At 34.3% G+C, this 26,450-nt stretch overlaps 1 protein-coding gene across 1 annotated transcript; it reads right to left on the reverse strand.

The window, feature by feature from the left end:
* Positions 1 to 81: 81 nt before the first annotated feature.
* LOC137930377 (E3 ubiquitin-protein ligase RNF185-like) lies at positions 82 to 26,075 on the reverse strand. The gene is made up of 4 exons (XM_068773620.1): positions 25,672 to 26,075; positions 20,520 to 20,658; positions 15,156 to 15,318; positions 82 to 649 (listed from the first exon to the last, which is right to left on the reverse strand). Exons 1-4 carry the CDS (start codon positions 25,824 to 25,826, stop codon positions 552 to 554), a joined length of 555 nt encoding a protein of 184 aa, XP_068629721.1. The 5' UTR covers positions 25,827 to 26,075; the 3' UTR covers positions 82 to 551.
* Between the last annotated feature and the right edge of the window lie 375 nt (positions 26,076 to 26,450).

The following is a 26,450-nucleotide window of genomic DNA, read 5'->3' on the forward strand; positions in this document are numbered from 1 at the left end:
TTAAATTCGAGTGAAAACATTGAGTTTTATTTTAGCTTCAAACCTTGGACCCAAAGGATGTGTTGTAATAATTCTCAACAATAGTGTTACAATCTTTATTTTAATAATTTACATTAAATAACCATTAAGTATATACACGTAGATTAGGTTACACAAGTATTTTTAAAATAAATTCTATCTACCGGATTAACAAAAAAAAAATTAATGTGGTCTTTATACGCGTTCACCTTGGGGACTGACAGTTGGACGGGTTTCCCGCCAAAACGACATAACCTCGAAACCGAATATCACATGTTGCACACAACTGCATTACAATCAGATGTCCACTAAATAATAATAATAATAAAAACAAATATTTTAAGTAGGAATCGCACGGATTCGACCGTCGCCCGGGCGCGACGCCATTGAAATGCAACGATTTTGTTATTCTTAGACATAACCTAACATACCGGAAACGAAAATACACCTTACTAATTAAATTTAGCGATAACCTAGATGAGCTAACTACGTTTTGTATAAGCCGATAAGGGTGTGGGGCGAGTGATGGCGGGTCATGCGAAGATCAGCCACAGCACGAACAGTATGGCCACCCACAGGAAGATCTTTGACAGGAACTGTTCTTCGTCGTACTGGGCGGTGCCGCGGGGCGCTGCAACAAGGAATATCATTAGACCATACTCATGTACTAGACTAAATAATAGGTTGTCAAATACAATAAAATCTCCCTTCCGCCTTTTTGTCTTTTGAATTTCGCGGCTATGTACAAAGCGCTACAAGAGCTCGTATCTGGCAATACTATACATAATTTGAAAGGTCTTGACATAACCTACAAAACGACGCCATGCATGATTAGTTTGGATATTGCGTTCAACAGTTATAGACGTGTAAACATGGAGTTCACTAACGCCGAAATTCGCGCTATTTTAAAGTTTTCCTTCGTTAAAGGCAAATCCGCTAGAGAAACGTTCCGTGAGATTAATGGTGTTTTTGGGGATGGTACTCTATCACTTCGAACCGCGGAGGAATGGTTTCGACGATTCAGAGCCGGCGAAAACGACACCATTGATAAGCCAGCCGGCGGAAGACCTGTGACGACAAATACCGATCAAATCATGGACTACATCGAGTTAGACCGGCATGTGGCATCTCGTGACATCGTCCAGGAGATGGGAGTTAGTCACCAAACCATTTTAAACCATCTGCAGAAGGCTGGATACAAAAAAAAGCTTGATGTTTGGGTGCCGCATGATTTGACGCAAAAAAACCTTCTGGACCGAATCAACGCCTGCGACATGCTGCTGAAACGGAACGAACTCGACCCATTCTTGAAGCGAATGGTGACTGGCGACGAAAAATGGATCACATACGACAATATCAAGCGAAAACGGTCGTGGTCGAAGGCCGGTGAATCGTCCCAAACAGTGGCCAAGCCGGGATTGACGGCCAGGAAGGTTTTGCTGTGTGTTTGGTGGGATTGGAAGGGAATCATCCACTATGAGCTGCTCCCATATGGCCAGACGCTTAATTCTACCATCTACTGCGAACAACTGGACCGCTTGAAGCATATTATGAAGTTGCCGTCTAGATGGAAACAGATTATCGAACAAAACGGCGCATATTTGAACTAAATCCGATCACTGTAACACTTTTTATAAAGCATTGAATAAAGAGCAAAAAAGCGGAAGGGAGATATTTGACAACCTTATATACAATAGAATACCCGGCTATAAAGACAAACGGTAATTCGTAGAGCGTTATCTCTGTCGCACGTTAAATGGTAAATAGTAGAGTGCATTAAGAAACACCCTATTTTTATGTATTTAATGTAGCTATCTAAAATTGTTAATTAAATATTTTGTAAATGGAACTGTTATATATAATATACAGGGTAATTGTAAATATTTAAATTTAAAAGCATAAAATGGGTAAATATATAGCTTATTGTCGTCTATCAAAAATCTTAAACCCATATAAACTTATTTTTAAAACTCTATTTAGATGTTGTACAAAGCCAACAAGGACAAATAATAAATAATTTACTTTCACATTGAGTGATCGGCATTTTTAAAAACCGTTTTTTCTTATTATAAATATGTAATCCATTATTTCTGAAACTATTATATTTTTGGATAAGGTATACCATTCATTAATGACAGCAAATGAAATACATTTACCCCTTTAAAGTTATTACGTTTAAGCAAATCACTATGCATAAGCTATCTGAACAGATATAACAAAAGTAATAGGCTCGTAGCAATTGAAAAATAAAATGAACATCAGACTAAACTCTTTATTTATTGATTTAATGCATTACATTTAATTATATTCTAATGAGTATTTAGGTTTTGATTTAGTTTTTGACAGCTTGAATAAAATGTGTTATTTACTCTGTGGTCTGTATGTTATCTGTATGAATATTTTACGTTTTATTGAAAACATTAAATAACAAATTGGACGAATATTTTTTTTTAAATTTGATTTTTATTTTACTAAGAATATATCTTTGTGATATAAATGACCACAGACTTTGTGCAGCTTTATAGAAATTGGGCTTGCGGGAACAGAGGTCTGAGAGCTAGAAGCTTAACATTGGCAGATCGTATTACAGTTACAAGAGGGACCATACCCATAGAGGTAGATAGTGTTGCGAAGGAAGGACTACTCGGAGGTCCACACCCTCGCTTGAAAGCGGTTACAAAGAATTAAACCTACTTTTGACATCACATTTTGTTTTTAAACGGTTTTATTTAGTTTGACCCGTACGGAATTTATTTGTTTATATATTTGGGTCAAAATTAGAAATTGAAATTTAAGCACCTTCCCGTTGTCAGATTGATCTGAAATTTGGTACACACATTTAATTTAGATCACAATACAAAATAATAAAATCAATAACATTATAAATCTAAGATGGCCGCCGATACAAAATGGCGGATTACATATTTTTCCTTAACCCCCTCAATATGGGTATCAAATGAAAGGGCTACACTAGTTAAAACACGATGATTATGTCAAAATATAAAATTCAAGATGGACGCCGTTCCAATATGGCGGACTAGGTACATATTTTTCCACAACCACCACAATATCAAGAAACCGTTTAACTTAAAAGTTTTTTAAATGTATTTATTAATACGCAATATATATCTTATTACAGATCATTCATTTCTTGATTTCGTCATCACACCACGTGATACAAGTCAGCTTCTCAGCTAATCTTGACGTCACGCTGAAATGAAGCCAGCAACGTGATGTTGTAATGAAAACTTGCTCTATGAACTTTCATATAACGCGTGTCTATGGATTCATTTGATATCAGTCATTGACCGCCGTCCAACCAGCGCGAGGTCCAAAGTCAAGAAACATCAATGAATTTTAAATGCATACATTACAATAATAAGTTGCAAACGCAAATACAGTTACGTGAAAATAAATATTCAAAGATTAAATAAAATTAAGCTACCAGTATTTATTCGCGGCTGAACTCATCAAGGTTGGGAAGTCGCTAACTGACTTCCGATTCATCATGACGATCTTTAGGAAAGACGTATGCCTTGCAGTGGGTGTTTATTGGTTGTAATGATAATGAATATTTTTTTACAATTTTTCTTCTTTTGTATCTGTCTTCTACATCGTCGGTCACAGGACTCTAGGACCGGAGTTTTGATTTCTAACCTTGCATTAATAATTAAGGAACATATTGAGATAGCCGCAAGCATTAAAAAAAATTCTAAATAATATATCATAATAAATTGCACTGCCTGTTTTTTAAACGAACGGTAAATTAGCATGGCATTAGCATTAAATTAACATGTAATATATTCGAATAATTACGTTTATCAAATTTCGAAACCGAGATACTTTGTTTTTAAAAAGAACTATATAAAGTGTTATTTTCTAACCTCTTTTTAGCTTACTTTACTTTTACTTAGCCTTCCTAAAATTATCACGCCTCCTTATTTGCTAGTTTTTTAAATTAACAATTGGATTCTCTTAAGAAACTTTAGTGATAGATCTTAGCAAAAATCATTAGGATTGTAAACAATGCAGTAAGTAATTTTCAAAACAAAGAAAATTTAAAAGTAAATTTATAAATAATTATAATAAAGATTTTTATATTATTATTTTATTGTTTTAATATAGCGACATCCTTCCACTTGTCTGCCACAGATATTATATTATAGGTTCCTATTTCGTTAGCAGATTTCTCAGTAAATTATTTACTACACTAAATCCAAATTCATCTAGAAATAAAGAAGGGTAAAGGAGTAATATTTTTCTTGTATATTTGATTGACTTCCGCTCCGTGAACTCAGTACCGATGAAGCTGTAAAAGCCTTAGGACTTACAGCATTGACATCTTCAGAAACAATAGATTTGATTGAATTCGGGTATTTGATTTCTGTTTTCTCACTAAGCTATACCACTAAGCGGAATATATACGCAATAATTATTTAAGAATACGCATTAAACGTTGAATTTAATACCTAAATATGACCATGCATTTAAATGAACCGAAGCGAAATGACGCTTCGAGTCCACTTTCGAATTGCCCTACTGTGGGACCCAATTGAAAAACACCGATTTAAAGTTTACATGAAATTAAGTACTTAGTACATTCCATGTCATGTTGGGCGTATGCGCTGCACTTTCACGCCATCTGCAGTTCTCATTGAAAAACAAAGGATTCTTAAACAAGACTCAAATATAGATTAACATCACGCATGGTACGTAATGCATATTGAAATCTATAACTTTTTACCGCAAATTATAGCTTTGCAGTAGTTTAAGTGTAAAGCATACGTCCTAAACTTTTTTAATTAATAAGCCCTAACTTGGCAGATTTTTTTAAATATTACATTAATATTCATACCACTTGACTTTTAAGACCCAAAGATGCCTACAGAAAAACTGAACAAGCGTTCGAAAATTAAGAAATTACCTAAACATTCACATACAAATGATTACTCTGCGTTCAAAATTGATGCCACTATTTTTTTTTAATTCTGATGTATCTCTACAGATACATTATCAAGAAAAGGGTTAAACTGTGGGTCAAAAATGCCGCGGCACGGAACGTGTTAACAAAATTGAGGTGAAACATAGATATCCAATATCAGCGCTCCCTTGTGAAGGATCTATTGCAAGTCATCGACATATGAGACAGTCGGGTTTAAGATAACACAATTCTTATAATGCTCACTCAACGCCTTCTGTGAGAACTTCGTGTACCTTTTGCTTTGTCTACGCATTCATTTCTATGAACAGCTCCGCTGCATATATATATAGAGTTGTTACAACAAATATTAATGTTTTTTTTTAATTTGATATACACATCTGTGTGTCATGTCCAGTTACAAGGTCTTTCTTCTCGTACTTTATTCCGCCTTGGGTACGCAGGAGACAACTTTGGATAAAATAAAATTTCTAGGTTCTTTTCCATTTGCTCACTATTCTTATCTACATACTGTTAATGTCTTTCACTCATTCTTCCTTTTTTCCATTATCACTCTTTCCTTTACCTTTCATACATCTTCACCATTTCTTCCAGACTTACAATATTTATTTAGTTTTCAAAATTTATATGGTAAAATTGTGTAAGTTGTAGGATGTTGGTATTCGCTTTGTGGTCGCAACACATTTTGAACTTGTAAAAACCTAATAAATGTATAAATTAACATGTGTTTTTGCTTTAAGTTTTTGAGACTAAACTTCACTACAGTTAGAAATTTACAGGAAATCAATATCGGGTAAGTAGGGGATCTACCCAACACGGAAAAACATGGCAAGGGGTCTACGACACAAAAAAGTTTGAGAAACTCTGCTCTAGACTATTGTTACTTCGGTGGAAAGAAAAATGAATGCCAGATGTCACTGATATAAAATGCATTGCATATTTACAGAAGCACATTTAAAATTCATGACTTTGACCCAAACATAACGAGCGGACACATCAACGCGGGCGTTCGAGTTCAAATCGACGTTCGATTTGAATTTCGAACGCGCAACAACAATTTGTTTTTAATTGCAATAAGTATTTTGATCTTAGTGGCCAATGGCACGGATATATAACCGACTCCTCCGAATAAAATGACAATCACTGTTTTTTTTTTTAATATTTGCAATATGCGTGTGACAATACACTTTGTGATTTTATCCATAATTTTATGGTTAAAAATGGCGTACATAGACAAAGTTACATGTTTTTTTGTCTTTAAAACTATACAAAGATTATGATTGAGAGATATATCCAATATTTTGTTTTTGCCTAATTTAAACTGAAGGGTTCCCGAGCTTAAAATAAAACTAGCCTAATTTTGCTAATTGAACCAAGACATTCCCACGAAGTTAGAGTATATGTGTGGGTGCATATTATATATATATATATATATATATATATATATATATCATAGTTCAGGGTGTAAAATTTATTACGTCACGTTCTACACGACTAAAAACCAACTATGAAGTCATTTTATCACGCGTTAAAAAAAGGTCATTTATTTAACAAAAATATAATATTAAATAAAAATCTATTCTTTCAAATATATTTTGCTAAACATCTTCGAAAAATCAACACATTGATAAAGTCTACATGTAGGGCTTACAATACCGGAATCCTTTTTTCTGGTATTAAAACCGGTATTTATGTAAAAAATACCCATATATTACATTAGTCGATAAAAATTTAATTTATGCACAATGTATATCTAACTTAAAATAATATAAATTAATTACAAGATTTTTTTTGAAAATATATAAACAATTTCATTGTATTAAATTCCATATCAGGCACATTTATTACACAAACAGAGCCGAGTATGGCAACATCGAGAAGCGGCGGTGTCGGCAATATAAAGCGATTGTTTATGTTTTTTAAGAGCATCCTTTAATAAAAAAGCAAGTTATTAATATTATTTCATAAATACTTTCAATGTAATTATATTTCTTGCTCCTTTAATTATATAATGTCATACGAGCCTATTATATGTAAAATGTAACATAGAATTTAGTATGTACTTTTTTTACTTGCACGATTTTTTGTTTCTTTATAATCCTACTTTCTATTTAACAAAATAAATATTATCTACTCATTTCAGAACAATATTTATTGGGTTTCATATGTTATTTGTTAACAAGTCAATATAACTTAGGTAAGTAATAAGTAAATTTAAAAAAACTTTTAAGTTAAACGGTTTTTTGATACCCATATTGTGGTGGTTGTGGAAAAATATGTACCTTGTCCGCCATATTGGAACGGCGTCCATCTTGAATTTTAAATTTTGACATAATCATCGTGTTTTACTAGTGTAGCCCTTTCATTTGATACTCATATTGAGGGGGTTAAGGAAGAATACGTAATCCGCCATTTTGTATCGGCGGCCATCTTAAATTTATAATGTTATTGATTTTATTATATTGTATTGTCATCTAAATTAAATGTGTGTACCAAATTTCAAATCAATCTGACAACGAGAAGGTGCTTAAATTTCAATTTCTAATTTTGACCCAAATAAATAAAACCGTTTAAAAATATAAGTAATATATAAAAATAATAGTAGTATATATATATTTAAAATATGTTTTACATATCAAATACCGGTATTCACATTTTAGTTCAGTATCGTAAGCCCTTACTGCATGATATATTATATTTTGATTCTATTAAAAAAACTTTGCAAGAAACAAGTTATAATCATCCGATATAAATTCTTCGTTTCAAGTCACGCCCACTGCAAGGCAAAAGCCTCCATATATCTATGGGGGGATATACCATAATCGCCACGTTTTGCAGGCGAATTGGCTATCACAGTGTGGTATTATGGTACGCAGAGGGCGTTGCTGTCCATTTAGAAACTTATTTCTGATCAATGACAATCCTATATGATGCACGTAATTATATATCATTGTATATCAGGAACCGAATCCGCGATTTATACAAGCCTTAATCCTTATCTCCTTACTGCTTTATTATCACCCACCACGCCACAACACCTGTTTTTAGTAAGAGGCCTAACCGCGAACAGCGTGGGAAGAACGTGGTTGGATCCGGATCTCTCTTCGGCTCGCCTGCGGTCCACGCTGCCGTCTCAACCCGCAAGCACACTCCAGCAACACACCCCGTCAAAGCTCTACCGCGAAGAGCCTTATCATCGCACAAGCGTCCCTGTGCAACTGGTAGGCGCCCCCACCAGCTTTTAGTTTCCAGTTTAAATCTAGTTCACGGTCCCTTCCGCTCCGTGAACTCAGTATCGATGAAGCTGTAAAAGCCTTATGGCTAACAGCATTAACATCTTCAGAAACAATACAATACACTGTTCTATTGCATTTCGGGTTAGGTATGCTTGCCAAACAAATTGTTTTTATGGTGCTATATTTAAAAACATATTTTTTTTAAACTGAAATTTAAAAATAAGATCGTAATTTGGTATTATGGTACGTAGTGGACGCTGTTGTTTATTTAGAAACTTATTTGGAATTGAACTTATAATCACGATTCTTGGTTGTAAACTTTTTTATTTCACATCACAACAGTTTTGCAACTGTATTCTTGCGTCTTAAATATATTGTTATACAAAATGGCCGCCATCACGCGGATGTTTTTAAATTATTAATAGTTTTACAATTATTATCAAATTAGATTAATTATTCTACAATGTATACGCATCTAATATCTATCGTTTCAAAACAAATTAACCTAAAATTTAAATGTTTTTTATCACGAGGCATTCACCCCATATCGTATCTGTAAACAAACGGATGTTTTGTCCACGAATATATATATATTTTGTTATCCATTTGCGTTCATTGTCCAGGGGCAATTGTTTTTTTTTTAATTCCGGGGTTAAATCTTCCGGATGAGATCTACATCAGGAGTGTAAAAACCGCGGCCCGCATGTTGCATGCGATCCGAAATATACATTTTTGCGGCCCGCTCATTATATCCGAATATGAAATTTTTAACAAAATCAGACATCATGGATGTTACGTATCAAAAGGCAAAAAATAATTTAATTAAACGGTTTTATTTAGTTCGACTCGTACGAAACCCGAAATATATTATTTCGGTCAAAATTAGAAATTGAAATTTAAGCACCTTCCCGTTGTCAGATTGATCTGAAATTTGGTATACACATTTAATTTAGATGACAATACAATATAATAAAATCAATAACATTATAAATCTAAGATGGCCGCCGATACAAAATGGCGGATTACATATTTTTCCTTAACCCCTCTCAATATGGGTATCAAATGAAAGCGCTACACTAGTAAAACACGATGATTATGTCAAAATTTAAAATTCAAGATGGACGCCGTTTCAATATGGCGGACTAGATACATATTTTTCCACAACCACCACAATATGGGTATCAAAAAACCGTTTAACTTAAAAGTTTTTAATTGTATTTATTTTATAAATAATGCAATATTTTTCTACATTTCTGCCGATAGACGCCCACTGCGGGGTAAAAGTCCCTCTCTCTAGCGACAGAAACTAAAAGCTAAACAATGTCATCGATTCACTTAGTGGAAAGCCTACCCATGCCGGGTTTACAAGCTTATAATCGCCATTAAGTGTCCCAACTGCCATCTGCAGTAACAATGTACCCACGCACTGCCATTACAGACGAGCAATTCTTCTAACTACATCCGTATCCTTGTATCTTCTGCGGATCTCATTTATCATTCGATCTCACAGTGAAACACCAGGCACAGCCCTCGTACCTAGCCCTTGTACCTAGCCACCTAAGAGTGAAAAAGATGAGGAAACGAAGGCGATGAAAGCAAGAAGGAATCAAAGATCAAAAATTGCAAAATATTGTGAAGGATAAAAGGAAAGAATAAAATAAATTGAGAAGTATGAAAGTGAGTGTCGAATAAAGATAAAACTCTGAAAAAATTATCTGTTAATAAAGTCCCTGTCCCAAACTAGATAGGGGGTACGAGAGGCTTCCAATAGAGGGGGCCATTTAATAAAAAAAAATAGCACAGCCCTCTCCATTGCTTTCTGGGTGACATTGAGCTTTCTAATGAGGTCCATAGTAAGTGACCACGTCTCGTATCCATATGTCATCACCGGCAATACACACTGATCACATAACTTCGTCTTTATACAGTGATGTATTTTGGACGTGAAAATTTTTATTACCAAACTAAAAAAAATACAAAACATTGCCTTTTTGCGGTTCAATATCTTTTGATTTCGACACCCCTGATCTCGATAGGCTTTCAAGGTAATCATTTTTAATCCGTACGTAAATATGGAATGACAATTGTAATCTATTTTATTAAAGAAAGAAATGTATAAGTTTAACATAGACAGCTGATAGTTTTTGGTAAATAAAAGTTAACATATTATGTCTCCTAAATTGTTTCACTCGGGTGAAGGTTAATACACCTGTTAATACATCGCGAAACAATCAAGGTCAGGGTAAAGTCGGGTGATAGAGCTTGTAGTGGGAACCCGTATAAAATTAATTAAAACAATCGTGTAACAATACCCGGCGATAAATATTGTACATCGACCTTTTTAAAGAGACTATCGGCTAATTTCTGTTTCGTAGAGCGTTATCTCTTTCCCACACCATCGATGTGATGTTTTGTCAGTTGTGCGACAGAGATAACGCTCTATAAAGCTCTAATTAGCCGATTGTCTCTTTCCAAAAGTCGACGTGCAATATTTACGACGAACGACTGACAAAACGTCAAATAGGTAGTGTGGGACAGAGATAGTGCTCTACGGAGCCGAAATTAGCCGATTGTCTCTTTCCAAAGGTCGATGTGCAATATTAATCGCCGGGTACTGTACGTGTTTTAAATAAATTATCTGTATTATCGGAATACGGCTGGGGAATTGTTCAAAAAGCCTATAGATCTTGTCACTAATATTTGATACAATCCGGGAACTGAATCATTCAAACAAAAAATCTACGATTAGTACTATCGTCTTAACTGAAACGCAATTTAAAAAATTGTTAAACAACATTATAAATTCAAAACGCATATTATAGGTAAATTTACGAATAAGGCTAATTATTCAATAAACGAATATTTAAATGAAAAGGATCCTGATCCTTGGCAGTGATGTCGCCTGATTATTTCGTTTTCATTTAGGCTATATCTGATAAAGTGTATAAGTATAAATATGTCTTAAATTTTATTAAAAGATATGTTGTGGAGTTTCTTCCTGCTTCTTCTCCACAACTATAACACTTTGCGAAGGGGAATAGAAACAAAAATAAAATAGTTAAAAAAAGGTGTCGATCAAAAGGAGTCTTATTACGGCTTCGAGTGCCGGTCTGGCGTTGAAATCAGGGAGGAGACAATAGCCTCCCTGATAGGCGAAAAAGAAACTAGGAAATAATTCCTCGCTTGTTGCAAGAAAATAGTTAAAAACGTTATACAAAAAAAAAAAAAAAATCCGAATATACAATAAGAAATGTGATAAAATGTAATAAAATAAAACTCAAATGTGATATATAATGTATTATAGAAAATAAGTAAAAATGTAAAATAAAAATGTAAAAAGAAAAGAGGAAAGAATGATAGATGAACAGAGCAAAAGGGTAAGAAAGTAGAAATGTAGCATGAAAGATAGATAATAGACCGAAAAAGAGAAAGTAAAATATGAAAGAAGAGAGAGAAAATAAAAAATCATGTGAAAATTTTTGAAACATTGAATTAAATTGCAAATAAAGTCCCTGTCCTACCATAAATAGGGGTGTACGAGAGGCCCCCAATAGCGAAGGTCATTAAAAAAAGGATTCCTATTAATTGTTGCAATGTTGAATAAATAAATTATATCTTTATTTAAATAAAAAACAAACATTATTTCATGTCTATTCGTGTAAGTGTAACAGAGAAGGCAAATCGTATTTCGCCAATACAAACTGTTCAGAGAATGTATTTTTTTTTTAATTAATACGTTTCGGCACCAAACCGACACAGTTCCGATCTTTGCGCAATGTAACGGTTAATACGAGTTTTTTTAAAACTTCAATATTCGAAAGCCGCTCTAAAGATATTCAAAGAAACTGGGTCGCTTCGTCTTGAACGCATAAAGACAAAAGGCCGAAATCATGTTTTATGCAAACATATTCTTTCTTATACAACGACTCCAAAAAAATATATACTATAGAGCAGTGATTCCCAAAGTGGTCTATATCGACCCCTAGGGGTCTATGACAACCTGCAAGGGGTCTACGTCGGCGAAAAAAAAGGTAATTAAATTTTTTTGGTTTTATTCTGGAATAGAATTCAATATTTTTCGAATGTACGAGAGCATTATTTCTGCTGTCGGCGGGCCACCAGTATTCGACCGGCGGGCCGCGGTCTGTGCATCCATGCTCTAGACCAGTGATTCCCAAAACGGTCTATATCGACCCCTAGGGGTCTATGACAATCTGCAATGGGTCTACGTCAGCGAAAAAAAATTTGGGGGTCCATGAAATGAAAATGGGGGTCCACGATAGTGGATCTCAACACATACACTGATAGTACCTATTTACTTACATCATACTATCTTATAATAAAAACGTATATTTTACAAAACAGATACAAAATTTTATTTTGAGTAGTTTTAATTTAAATTCAATTAAAATGTGTTTTTACTTTAAGTTTTTAACACTAAACTTCACTACAGTTAGAAATTTACAGGAAATCAATATCAGGTAAGTAGGGGGTCTACCCAACACGGAAAAACATGGCAAGGTGTTTACGACACAAAAAAGGGCAACTCTGCTATACAGTGATATATTTAATTTATCTGTGCTACTTATACGGCATTTTACATCATGGATTTATATCAAATCAATACTCCATCTCCTTTCTTCCACCGGACAACAAGACGCACGGATTCACGACTTCTATACAAGATTGAAATCGCACTAAACCTTTTTATACTTTTTTTTACTACGAGCTTTATTCCACACAAAAAAAATTGGTTCACGTCTTTGCAGGTTACTATCTAATAATGTAAGACTATATATAACTTATTAAAAAAATCAATAGTTTCGGAAATAATAAAAAAACTTAATGATAATATAGAAAAATAGTGTTTTCGAAATTTGAAAACCACATTTTAAAGTTAATTATTTGTTTATTATCTGTTCCTACAGATTATAATGGCAAAAATTACTAGCCAGTTGCATTCAAATTGAAAAATATATTTATAAACCATATTTCATAGTGAATAGCTTTATCTAAATGTGAAATAAATAAATTTATTATATGATCGATAAATAAAGCTGATGAACTGTCAAACGTGCGAAATTTCAAATTTTTTTTCAAAAATTGAAAAGATGAAATATTCTTACGAAAAATATTTTCAACATATAAAAAGGCCCTGATGCCTGTCGATAGAAGCTCAAGGCATATGACTTACTCAAAGATTACAATGAACGGTCTTATACAGTCTGAACTTTCGTCAGTCCATCCAGTCGGGACTTACATTTAGTTATATTCAAGTATTTCTTATATATTTTAATAGTTGTGCAGTATAATATTATAATCAAAAAGTAAGGTGAATTTGTTCATAAATTATTTAAAATATAAATTACTTATTTATTCTAAATCAATCTCATCACCTTCAAATTAATCACCGTCTGATAGAAGGCACTTTTGTCAATGTTTTTTCTACAGTTTATTCTACGGAACAGTCTTTTTTAAACGGTTATATTTAGTTCGACCCGCACGGAATTTATTTGGATCAAAATTAGAAATTGAAATTTAAGCACCTTCCCGTTGTCAGATTGATCTGAAATTTGGTACACACATAATTTAGATGACAATACAATATAATAAAATCAATAACATTATAAATCTAAGATGGCCGCCGATACAAAATGGCGGATTACGTATTTTTCCTTAACCCCCTCAATATGGGTGAAAGGGCTACACTAGTAAAACACGATGATTATGTCAAAATTTTAAATTCAAGATGGACGCCGTTCCAATATGGCGGACTAGGTACATATTTTTCCACAACCACCACAATATGGGTATCAAAAAACCGTTTAACTTTAAAGTTTTTTAAATGTATTTATTTATTCGATTTTGATATCGACAATCTTGTATTTTAATTTCTGAAAAGCTAGAAGTCACACGGAGGCGAATCAGGCGAATACGGTGGTTGCAGAACGATAGCAGTCGAGTTTTTGGCAAAAAAAAGTCGCGAAGAACGAATGCAATACGACATCGACCAATCGACACTTGATGCTTTTGATACACAAAACATCCTTCAAAATGTTTTGGGATGAGCCAAATGATATTTCAACCTTTGATAGACTCTTGGCAAATGTTATTAATGTTCGGGAGTTTAAAATGACAATTTCACTTTACTTTTTGATCACAGTAATATACCTTCAACACTTCATCTGCGAAATGTTCACTTATGGACTCCGCCATAGATTCCCAATCACACCGATGGTAATCGACCTGTATTCAGCGCTGTCTGATGATCTTAACAAGGTGGTCTGTTCAATAGTGTACATAGTAGCAGACACCGTTTCAGCCTACCACGTGCTCTACAGTATCGAGGTGGAGGCGGTTATGGTCCAGCTCTTCACGGGGCACGGGGGGTTCTCCGAGTACCTTCCCCGGTTTAAGCTCAACGAGGACCCCTCGTGCTTCTCTTAACCGAGCGTTGACCAGACCATGATCCACCTGGTAGACCACAGTCCCACATTCGGAGGACTCCGGATCGACTCCGAATGCCGGTTGAACGTAAAAATAAATGAGGAAAACATCGCCTCTATATTAGAAAGTGCCAAAAGCAGGGAATCGTTTCTCAGTTTTTGTAAAGCAATAGTCAAACATGTCACAAAAATAAACAAGTAAAACTGTGTAATAGAGTAAGCATAAAACTGGTAATAAAAATGTGAAATAATGTAAACAAAATTTTAAAATAGAGAAATAAGAAGGCGGTGCATGAATGTGAATTAGAACAAAAGAGAAAGATAGAATGAATTGTGGAAAGAACGAATGGTACGATATATTACGTGAAGAATGATAGTACAGAACGAGAATGAAAAGGACAGTGAAAAAAAAATTAATAAGAAAGCAAGTGACCCTGTCCTTTCCAAAGATAGGAGAACGAGAATAAAAAAAAAGTATACATAGTAGCATAGAATAAAGAAGTAATAAGGACTCACCAGCGCTGGGTCTGGGATCGCCAAAGTTGAAGGTCGAGGTGAAGACGCCGAAAGGGAATGCACCGATGCCAAAAGACATGTGGAAGCCCTCGCCGAAACCGAAGCCCGGGAACCCACTAGTGGGCTCGGGTTCTGTCCGCTGTCCAGCCGGGCGCGGCGGTACCTGCCCACAACGTTCATATTATAATTACCACACCAAACTATATGCACCCATTTATTGTTACACTTGCACACACACAAATAAAACCTCACACATATATACAAAAAAATATTAATTACGTATGTGATAACATAATTAGCATAATTTTTGTTACTTTTTTTCTCTGTTTACCCAGCGATAAATATTGCACATCGACCTTTGGTAAGAGAATCGGCTAATTTCGTTTATTATCGCTAAATTATATCTGTCGCACGAAATACAAATAGTGTGTGCGAAAGAGATAACGCTCTACGAAGCCGAAATTAGCCGATTGTCTCTTTCCAAAGGATGATGTGCGATATTCATCACGAGGAACTGTACAAAGATTCCTAAACTTTCTCATAGACAAGTTGGGTATCGATATAAAACAAGCACATTTAGTTAATTATTTAATGTAAAGAAATCAAATATGTTGCACTTGTAAAATGTCCGTTGATGGAAGATGTTAAAAAATCGTCTTTTGACAGAAGCCGGTGAAAGATGCCGTGTGTTCCGATACACGCACTAAAGTACAATAATAAAAAGTGTTACGTTCGGATACAATATCGAACAACAACTTTAGAAATTTAGCTGGTTACGATGGGTTCTGCCAGTTACATTTCCACCATATATCAATTAACTCCACAAAAATTTTGAACGGTTGATCTGGCTAGGAAAATTTATGCTCCGGTTTCCAATTACAAATAAATAGATTTCATATCACAACGGTTCAGATTGACAGGTGAAGAACAAACCATCATTTCCTTCATCATCGAAATCAAAAAACCAGGACCCATGCTTTCAAATTGTGAACCTTTAATTTTTGTCATGCCAACGTAAACCCTCATCTAGACTCCCGTGGACACCTTGTGGTCCACATGGACCACTTTTGAAACTAGTGATGAAGTAGAAGAAGTATAATAAATATATAAGTAGAAGATGCATATATATCTTTAAATTATTTCGCAGGAGGAAGTTGACGCGTTCAGGACATACTACAACTAAATAACCCGTAATTTTAAAGTGAATTTAAAAACCATGGGAAGTCTGTTCCGAGTGGAATCAATAAATCTACTTCAGAGTCAAACAGGTAGACTGTGGAGTAAAAGTGGAAGCCATGCTTTTATGGCCGCCATTTTTAGGGATCTCTAGTTCATCCATACATATAGGATAGATTTAGTTTATTTTGTTAAAGAAATTAGAGGAAACAATGAAAGGCATTGAGAAGGACGACAGATGAGCATGGACTTTAAAATTAAAATTAAACATTTTACAGAAAACTGTATTGGGTTTTATTAAAACAAGGTAATATTGAAATGAAATACTCGACCATTTTGTTAAAAACAATGCTAATACGTTTTGAAATTTCAATCCAGTAAATTCTAAGTTTTTCCAAGTCAGTATTGCGCGCGCGGCCTGACGGGGAAGTTGCTAAAAAACCACGTGGCGCTCAACGTGTTAAAAAATTACAATATTAAAGACTTTGCCCACCTATGATAAGAGACGAAAATACCCCCCCCCCCCCCAAAGAGAAGCCTGAAAAAGAGAAGCAGTATTTATATTACTCTCTATTTACGGTGATCTCTTAATTTCGGCATGAGAACAATACCATGCTATTCCATCGGAAGCTCAAATCCAGCCAGCAAAATATTTTTTTTCTTCATTTATTTTTACAATAACAAAGCCATATCAAATTTAATTAAAATTAAAATAATGTTAATACGGCACGTCGAATATGTTTTCGCAGAAAAGTAAGCCATTGTTATTTAAAAAAAAAAAAAAAAACGAGTATTATGAATAGCGATAAAACCTGTTATACAAATTGCAAGACTGATACATTAAACGAAATGTAACATTCCAAGGTCGCCCATAATCGTCAGGTATATTTTACTAAATGTTTTCTCTTATGAAATTGCAACGTTCATTGTCGACTTCTAATTTGCTGCTATAATTTTTTTTCACTGAGTCGAAATGACAAGAATCCTTGGCAGTGATGTCGCCTGATTATTTTGTTTTCATTTAGGCTGTATCTGGTAAATGGTATACATATATATAATCTGTATTGTTAAACTCTATTAAAAGGTGTGTTGTTGCGGAGTTTGAAGCTGATTCTTCTCCCCTGATCTACTAGATGAAGAATAAAAGTAACCGATATAGTCCAGCGGATGGGCATGTTGAAGTGGGCGCCTAGGCCATAAAACAGATGTCCATTGTGGCCTTAAAATTCTCGATAAAAGCCCACGGACTGGACTTAATAAAATACCGCAAAACATCATTGGACTACCTTTTACAAAATTCAAAATACATATTAAAAATAAATTGACGGAAAAAACGTATTATTCAAAAGAATATTTAAATGACAAGACTCCTTGGCAGTGATGTCGCCTGATTATTTTGACTTCATTTAGACTATATCTGATAAAGTGTATAAGTGTAAATCTATTTAAAACTTTTTTAAAAGATGTGTTGTTATGGCCTACGGCCTTTCTTTCTGTTTCTTCTTAACTATAACAGTTTGCGAAGCAGAGTCAAGTCAGAAACTTGGTTATGCCCTAAATCTGTTCAAGGGCATATATTCGTCCAAGGAGGAGGTGTACTCCCTGAGCAGGCGTCTTTACTATGGGGAGAATATCGCGAAAGAGAAAAACACCCTGTACCTAAGTCACACCCAAGCAGATAAACATGCCGCTCACTACCCACGAGGCTCAGGGGCTAAAGAGCGAGGTGGTGATCGGTGTCTGTCGAACCACAGGCACCATCAGGCTGTGTAACAGAATCCATCATGCAGCAGCAGCAATATCACAACACACGAACTCCTGTGTGAATTATACGTACGAATCTCAAGATGCGATCGCAAGGTTCATTATGTGGCACAACCTGAGGATGCCAATATGGAGTAGGGATGAGGAGCTGTAGGAGAATGGTGCATGAAACGTAATTTTAAAAACTTCACATTGTCAGGAAGTCGTTAAAATAGATCAATATACTTAGCATAGTGACATGCGAAAACGTGAGCAAAAAAAATTTTGTTTTTCGGAAATATTAAACGTAAATGTTAAAATAAAGCCACAGATGCTAAGATCTGTAGAATATAGATCCTAATAATAAAAGAAAGGTAGAGCTAATAAAAAAGTTGTCGATTAATAAGAGTCCTGTTAAATGTTTTTGATATTGAATAAGCAAATTGTATCTTATCTTCCAGAAGGACCCCGACATCCCTTCTATCCTCGTCAAGCTACCTGGCCTTGATGTCGCCAAGTCCAATCTGCCAGTTGTCATAACGCGGTACAACAGTATTCTCATTGGCTACATATGCAACCCTCACATTTACACATATTTCTAATGATTGCCTTACTTTTTTGGCAATTTTTCTCTAGGAAAGAGATAATTTCCATGTCACTTCACTCTCACACGGACCACTATGATTAGTCCACACACAGGACAAGCACAACCTCGTTAATAAATATGTAAAACTATTTATAAATAACCGTGGCGACTTTTGAAGTTGCCACCAATTTGTGAAAATAAATGTCAAATGTCATTTACGTGTAAACATAAGTAAAAACTTCTATTTTTTTAAAAAATCAATTATTATTTACAAACTGGCCAGTTCTAAAAAAAAATAATGTCAACAAACGTATTACATGGCCAATTAAAAAGAATGGAATTTGCCGTCAATTTGTGAAAATAAACGACAAAAGACATTTACGTGTAAAGATAAATAATTCTATTTTTTAATTTAAAAAAATCGAACATTATTTTTAAAATGATCAGTTTTAAAATAAAAAATATTATCTATTTATTTATTTATTTAACAGTTTATTGTACACAATAAAAACACTAAAGTAACAATACAAATATAACTGACACAACAGGCACTACTTATTTTTAACCAGAAATTTCTTCCAGTAGGCCTACGGAAGGAGATTCATAAAAAGTAAGGCAGACACAACGTGCACAATAATTAAATTGAAATATTTACAATAGATACGACTTTTGACCATAATTATATACTTAACATGAACATAAATGTATACTTACATATTATAAACTTACATAAATAAGCATAATAAATAATATATATACATAATATAAGCATAACAACATATATAACATATATAACTAAAAATATTATATATACTAGACAACTAGCGATAAATAGTGCTCTTTGACTCGCTTTTTAAATACAGGTAATGATGGACAATCACGTACTTCGTAGGGGAGAGCGTTCCATAATCTTGCAGCATGGACAGTGAAGGAATAGGAAAAGAAATCAGAGTGATGGGCGGGGATGGCCAGTGACGTCCTTACGTTCGTACGACAAGGTTTGTCCTGGGCCCGGGAGAAGTGGAAGAGGTTACGGAGATAAGAAGGAGCAGAGGGATTGTATAGGATGTTATAGAGTAGAAAGAACATGAGCGTTCCTGCGGTGACGAATTGGAAGCCACTTGAGTTGCGATCGGAACTGGGAAATATGATCGTACTTACGTAAACCGAAAATAAATCTAATACATACATTTTGGAGACGCTCTAGTTTGTTTAGAAGCTTCTCAGTGGCATCCAGGTAGCACGCGTCAGCGTAGTCAAGAATGGGGAAAAGGAGAGTCTGTACGAGGGAGATCTTGGTTTTCAGAGGTAAAAAGTTCTGGAGGCATTTGAGCGAGTGAAGTGAAAAATGTAATTTTTTGCTGACCTCATTGACGTGCGGGAGCCAAGACAAATTGGAATCGATGATTACCCCTAGATTCTTTGCAGATTTGCTAAAAGGTTTTTCTAAGTATTTCTTGGTCAATAAGAAAACTTCAAAAGTTTCTATCATCCAGTTTTATATACTCAAAAGTCCGAATTTTCCGCCAATTTCTCAAAATAAATGTCAAATGTCATTTACGTGTAAAGATTAATAAAGAATTCCGTTATCTCGTTTTTCTTTTCAAAACCTAAGGTAGCCCTATATTATAATAACAGAAATACATTTATTTCACATAATACACGGAAAATGAGAATTGAAATTAAATAAAAAACACGACAACTACTCATTAAATATCATAAACAAACAAATTTCATAGTTGTCTGGAACGGAATAGTGAGAGTATATGTGTGTGCAATAAGACCTATTCAGCTTGAAACTGCAGCACATGCAGGTCTACCATAGACTCAATATTACACTCATTCATCAAAACATATACCTTATTCCTCGGATCTTCCTGCTTGGTATTCCCCCTGCCATATAGCGGTATCACCTTGTCTCTGCTGATAGCCGCTTTGCAGACCGGACACACCTGTCGGCTTGGCCGCGTCTCTAGCCACTGGTGCAAGCATGGCCAACTGAAACAAGCATTATGGTGAGTGACTGGGAAAGGCCTTAAATAGACTTTCCATGTTCATATTTAAATCTATGTATTATTGTTGAAAATTGATTATTGTAGGGTGGACACACAAGAGTATCTATTTATTTAACGGAAGCAACGGAGATCCCACATGCGACAGTTACTGGTAAATTGGTGGAAAAGAAGATTGGGCAATTCAAGAGCAGACAGTAGCAATGGCCAAGCTATTCATTCTGTTATAGACGATGAACAGGCGGCAGATTCTCTGATCCTCGGACTGGTGCAGATACTTCCAAGGTATGGATACTTTGGTAAATACCAAAATAGTTAAGGAGCCGACAAACATTTGGCACTATAGTGGTAATATGAGGATACATCAGTTGTGCTGGACCGAAAACTCACTATCATGGTGGTGGTCGACCACTCATTGCCTGCTTGCATTTAAGCACATCAAGAGGTCACAGAGCACTGGTATAACCTTCAGAATTAAAGTTTGTTGTAAAAGGATACTGCGGAGAGGGTGAGAAAAAACACCCTCCTCATATGCAGTCAGAGACATGGACGACAGAGGTTTTAGCACACTATAATCACTTACAAGGTGGATTTAGCCCCATGATGCATTCCAGTGTAACTCTTTTGGGAGCAATCCCACAACAGAAGTGGTCATCCTTTTTTTAAAGATTTGCCCACATAACATGAAAATAAGGATAAACACTTAATTTGTCAATGCCTGGATGATAAAAAGTAATTGTTGTGGATGGGTATATATAAGTTGCTTGTGGGAGAGAGGGTTGCTTTAGTGATCTCTAAATAAGTTAGTCAAAAATAAGGAGATTCTCCCAAACTGATGTATTTTTTGGAGCCTCTCGTTTCCCCTATATTGAAGACTTAATTAGCGATTTAATCATATTACATTTTGTTTCTTTTATTTTTCATCTTTCATAAATCACATACACCAATACCTCGGTTTGCGCCGTTTCGTTTTGAGTTTTTTTCGAAGTTGCGTCGCTGCTTAATAAGTACTAATTTTCACTGCGTGTCGTTAGATTTTCGAGGTTGCGTTGCTTTAGGTTCGTCTTCAATTATTTTTTTTTATTTTTCATTTTTTTCTAAAAGATAGCAACACTAGTTGTTGCTAATTGCGCCATGCCATCAAAACTCGGGGATTCCCTTTCTAACCAAAAACAATGCAATTTGAATACAGTTTATTTTCACTTTGTTTTGCTTATTTTAAAGTTCAGTTTCAATTACGTAGTGTGTTGTAATGTAGTGTGTCCTTTTTTTTTCAAAGAGATTAATAAATTTATATAAATTTTTACGTGTTATTTCTGGTTACAAAAATAGGTAAAAAATTTTCAATTTATTTATTGGCAGAGTTATATTATTTTTGTTTTTTAAATGTTTACTTTGTTCAATTTTCTTTTTAAAAGTAGTATTTTCGTAACCCTGGAACATATCTTCGATCTTTCCATGATTTGCTATAGAACATCTTAATTCACTTTGCGTCGTTTCAATTTGCGTCGTGTTTTGTTGGAACGTAACCGCGACGCAAAGTGAGGTATTAGTGTAATCATCTTTTTTTCATCACAATATCTACCATTCTTAACATTGCCCACATCCCTTTCAGGCATTGCCTAACATTCCCCACCATTATTCCCAAGGCCTCACAATTTTCCTAGAATTAACTGATGTATTAGATGTAAACTGTAATTAATAAAAAAAATATGTTAGATTTTTTCGCCGCCGTAAATATTAAAATGAATCTTTAAATGGTTATCGCAAAATTCAAGTATGGCTTAATCAATTTAAACCATATACTAATTTATTTTTCACACTTTCATTACGGCATAATAAAAGGTTCTTATGGAGGAAAAATCGAGAGAAAAATAATTAAAACAACATTTACTGTTTACCAAAACATTGCACAGTATATTAAAATATCAGTTCCTTGCCATGAAACATTCCACATTAATCAAAACAAAGGCATGTTAGTTTATAATGAAATATAAAATACATTTAACTTGTTAAAAAAAGATATGAAAACAAGTTTAATTTTATTAAAGCATTATCTTTGTCTATCGCAATTAATAAATTGTCACAACCATGTGCAATAAACACAACATTCTTTAAAAACAATTCAAGACAATCCTTGTATTTAGTTTTATCATCAGTCATATCATAGTGTGCCAAATCAAATGCCGGGTGCTAAACAATAAAAATATAATCAATCTTTATTTGTCTTCCACTGCCAAAAATAGAAAACATCTTTTTTTTTTTAATTATTTCAAATCATAATATACTTGTATTTGATTTATTTCTATTGTATTGTGTCCAATCAATAACTTCTCACTGATGAAATCTGTCACAGCAAATTGTATCATGTTTGTTTGACAGTTCACCCTGAACTTTGTGCATTTGACAGTTTATTGCAAATTAATACTGTTATCTAAAATGTACATTTGTCAGTGTTTATTTACTATATAATAGATTTATTATTTTCACATTAAATTAACATGCTGTGTGCTGCAGCAATTTTTAAAGAATATACATATATATCTTAATATATATAAATCTCGTGTCACAATGTTTATACTCAATGGACTTCTAAACCACTTAACCGATTATAATAAAATTCGCACACCATGTGCAGTTCGATCTAACTTGAGAGATAGGATAGTTTAAATCTCAAATTATAGTCGCAATTTTAATTTATTGCTAATTATTGTCTGTTATTATTTGACAGTCACAATTATCTGTTAACTCCAAATGATTCTAACAGATGTCGATACCTTTCGACTGGGTTGAGTAAGTAATCAATAGATGGCGCTGCTATGATAAATCTACGAACGTGTCATATAAGCTACATTTTAACAGCATAATTACCACGTGTTGTTGACGCTATAAAATTAATTAAATTTATTTTGTAGTGAACGAAATACCGTATAATTCAATTATTTCCACTTTTTAAATTTTCACAGCAACGCGTGGCCGGGTCAGCTAGTACATATATATAAATATATATGATATTCTATACCAGCTAATTATCAATAGAAAATAGTAGTAAAATCAATAGAATTTCGACAGTATGGTGTTACTAACCCTTAAAAGTACAGTGAACAGATTTTAACCATTGTGGTTCTAGTCACAATGGTCAAAATCTGTTCATCAGACCATCCATGTCCATCATCCAGAAAGCAATGGAGATGGCTTTGCTTGGAGTTTTACTGTAAGATCTAATAAGAAATGAGGAAATCCATAGGAGAACCAAGGTCACAAGCATTGCATCTGAAGGTTCTTGAGTAGCAACCACAAACAGGTAGAAATGTCATGGGGACATACAACATACATACAATAAAACTAGATGAACTGACCAGGAAGGGCTTCGATATGATTGCATATGACTCATTATCTGGCTACAGATTGTTGATCTCTCGTAATAGTGCACTTGACAACACTCATCACATTACAGCAAAGAAGGCAATGCTCACAATAAACTGCCGGCTTTCCAAAACCCTGCTTTGGGTATGGTGACCTCTATTTCTTCTGGTGACAGAAATATTGACTAGACATAGTCATTTTATCAAGCATCTTATCATACTTTACGTGCTGCAGACAGTCTTCAGTGCAAAATATAACAAAAAAGGAGGGGTTTATTCTGCATCTCACATATTAGTCCAGTGTATGATGGTAGCATCCTATAGGGCCACCTTGGTTCACCGGGATGCTTTTCATGATTGCAAGGACATCAAAGAGTTTGTGAGGATTCCCGAATGAGTTGGGCTGGCTAGATTAAACCTAACTATAATATATAATTAGTCCATTTTGTTCTAATTTTAATGTTTATTAAAAAGTCATACAGAAACCATCAAGCTGGTACACTGGCTAAATGACACACAGCATCAGAGAGAACAGTGCTTTTTTTACTAAAAGTTTTAATATGCAGAATAAAAATTGGACAACAATAGTAGAATACACAGTGCTAAAAATCTACAAACTGAAGTGACAGTGGACCCTACTTGTGGTATCAATGAACTTGGAACAATAGCCAGAAGTGAGGAGAACATGACTGCCAATCAATAATCTCTGCTTTATAGCAGTCATTAGGAACAGCCTATGTGTAACCACCATGTGGATACTGGCATAGAACCTAAGGATGGCAATTTGGGTAAGGAAGTGGTTGTATGAAACTTAATGCTAAAAACTGGACATGATTAGGGTGTCATCAAAAATAAATGTTTATAAAAACCTATGATTTAAGTTAGGAAATACTTTAAGAGACTTGTGTCATACACATGCCAGAAATAAAAAAATCATGAATATTAAATATAATTGTAAAAACAATGGTATGGATATTAATGACTGTGGAATATAGAAAAAATAATTATGTGTAAAGATACATGCTTCAACAATTTTTTATTACTTTAGAATACACAGGATGCAGGTTCTTTACCATCATCAAATTGGAAATTTAAGTGGGGATTGCCTGTCCAGCAGAGAACATTCTATGATTCAAATGATGAAGATGATTTATAAAAGGAGGGTAGATAGGTACAAGAATAATGTTTTTTTATCTACCTTAAATAATAATTATACAACAAATATGGGTAATCTGTCTCATTGGGAGTTTATGGGGGTGGCCTAAGTCCAGCAATGGATGTTCCGCAACTGTAATGATGATGATAATAATTAAAGGAATTCATAACATAAAATATAATTATCTACGTCTGTGTCTCTTCTTTCCAATATTAAGGAAATGTGAGTAGGTGTTCTAAAATAACTTAGCAAAGTCTAGAAACAATTTTGCCTCTTACTTAAATATACACTGAATTTAATACCTAATTACTAAAGTTGATTCCAATAAGAAGTTTAAATGTTACATTGTAGTTTCTTATAATTAAACTGATAATAAGCAACGTTTGTCTACTTTACAGGTATTTCTAGTTATATAGATGTTTTATCATTACCCATTAACTATGGGCAAGCCAATAATTGTAATGTTTTGAAATCTCACCAGAACAGATGGCCGCACATACTGACCACGGCGTCCCGTGCCGTGTCCAGGCATATATTGCATTCAAGCATTCTCTCATCACGTTTGTCATCTTCACCGCCTGCGTCGCCCCCAGGCGCTGATGCACTAGCCTGTGCCTCGCTCGTTTCAGCCATCGCAACAACAAACTCAACTTCTTATTACGTCACAAAATTGTTTTACACAACACTCAAAATACGCAAGGTCGCCGTGCTGCAAGCTTACTACGCTCGGTCCCTCAATTTAAAATTTTATCAACCATTTATTGCATTTATCACAAGTCACTCAAACAATTTAGTCGAACAACAAACTGAACTCGAGCTGTATCAAAAAAACAACTGGATCACATCCCCTATCCCGTGTTTGACAGCTTATCAACTGTCAAATGTGTCGTAGATTATAGAATAATGCCGAATCATCACCCCCAACAAAGCCACGTCACAGAACGAAATTTTCGATATTTATGTCTTTCAGTAATATAACATTTTCAATTGCAATTTTATATATATTTAAGAATATCGCAATAAATTTAATTGCAAACATGATTTACAATTTTAAAACGATATTCAAAAATTTCGAGCCTTTTTATTTTTACTTAAGGATTATCTATAAGTAATTGTGCACTTATAGATAGCCTTCGAAGACAATTAATTAAAGATTTGAAATAATCCAATTCTTATTGTTTTTTGACCAGGGAAGCGTATTCTGTACCAAAAATTATCGTAAAATAAAGTGCCTCCTAGATTTGGTAATATGATTTT

Source organism: Battus philenor, unplaced genomic scaffold, assembly GCF_028537555.1.
Source record: "Battus philenor isolate CCGP_79_NKW_IND1 unplaced genomic scaffold, ilBatPhil1.0.hap1 SCAF_6, whole genome shotgun sequence".
Taxonomy (NCBI): domain Eukaryota; kingdom Metazoa; phylum Arthropoda; class Insecta; order Lepidoptera; family Papilionidae; genus Battus; species Battus philenor.

What these genes read in the sequence shown, in the direction of transcription:
- LOC137930377 (XM_068773620.1), bottom strand. Translation starts at nt 25,826, where the DNA reads ATGGCTGAAACGAGCGAGGCACAGGCTAGTGCATCAGCGCCTGGGGGC. An exon ending in ATGTGCGGCCATCTGTTCTG is followed by an intron (nt 20,659 to 25,671) that starts GTGAGATTTCAA and finishes TGCTTGTTTCAG; the next exon opens with TTGGCCATGCTTGCACCAGT. An exon ending in CGATCCCAGACCCAGCGCTG is followed by an intron (nt 650 to 15,155) that starts GTGAGTCCTTAT and finishes TCCTTGTTGCAG; the next exon opens with CGCCCCGCGGCACCGCCCAG.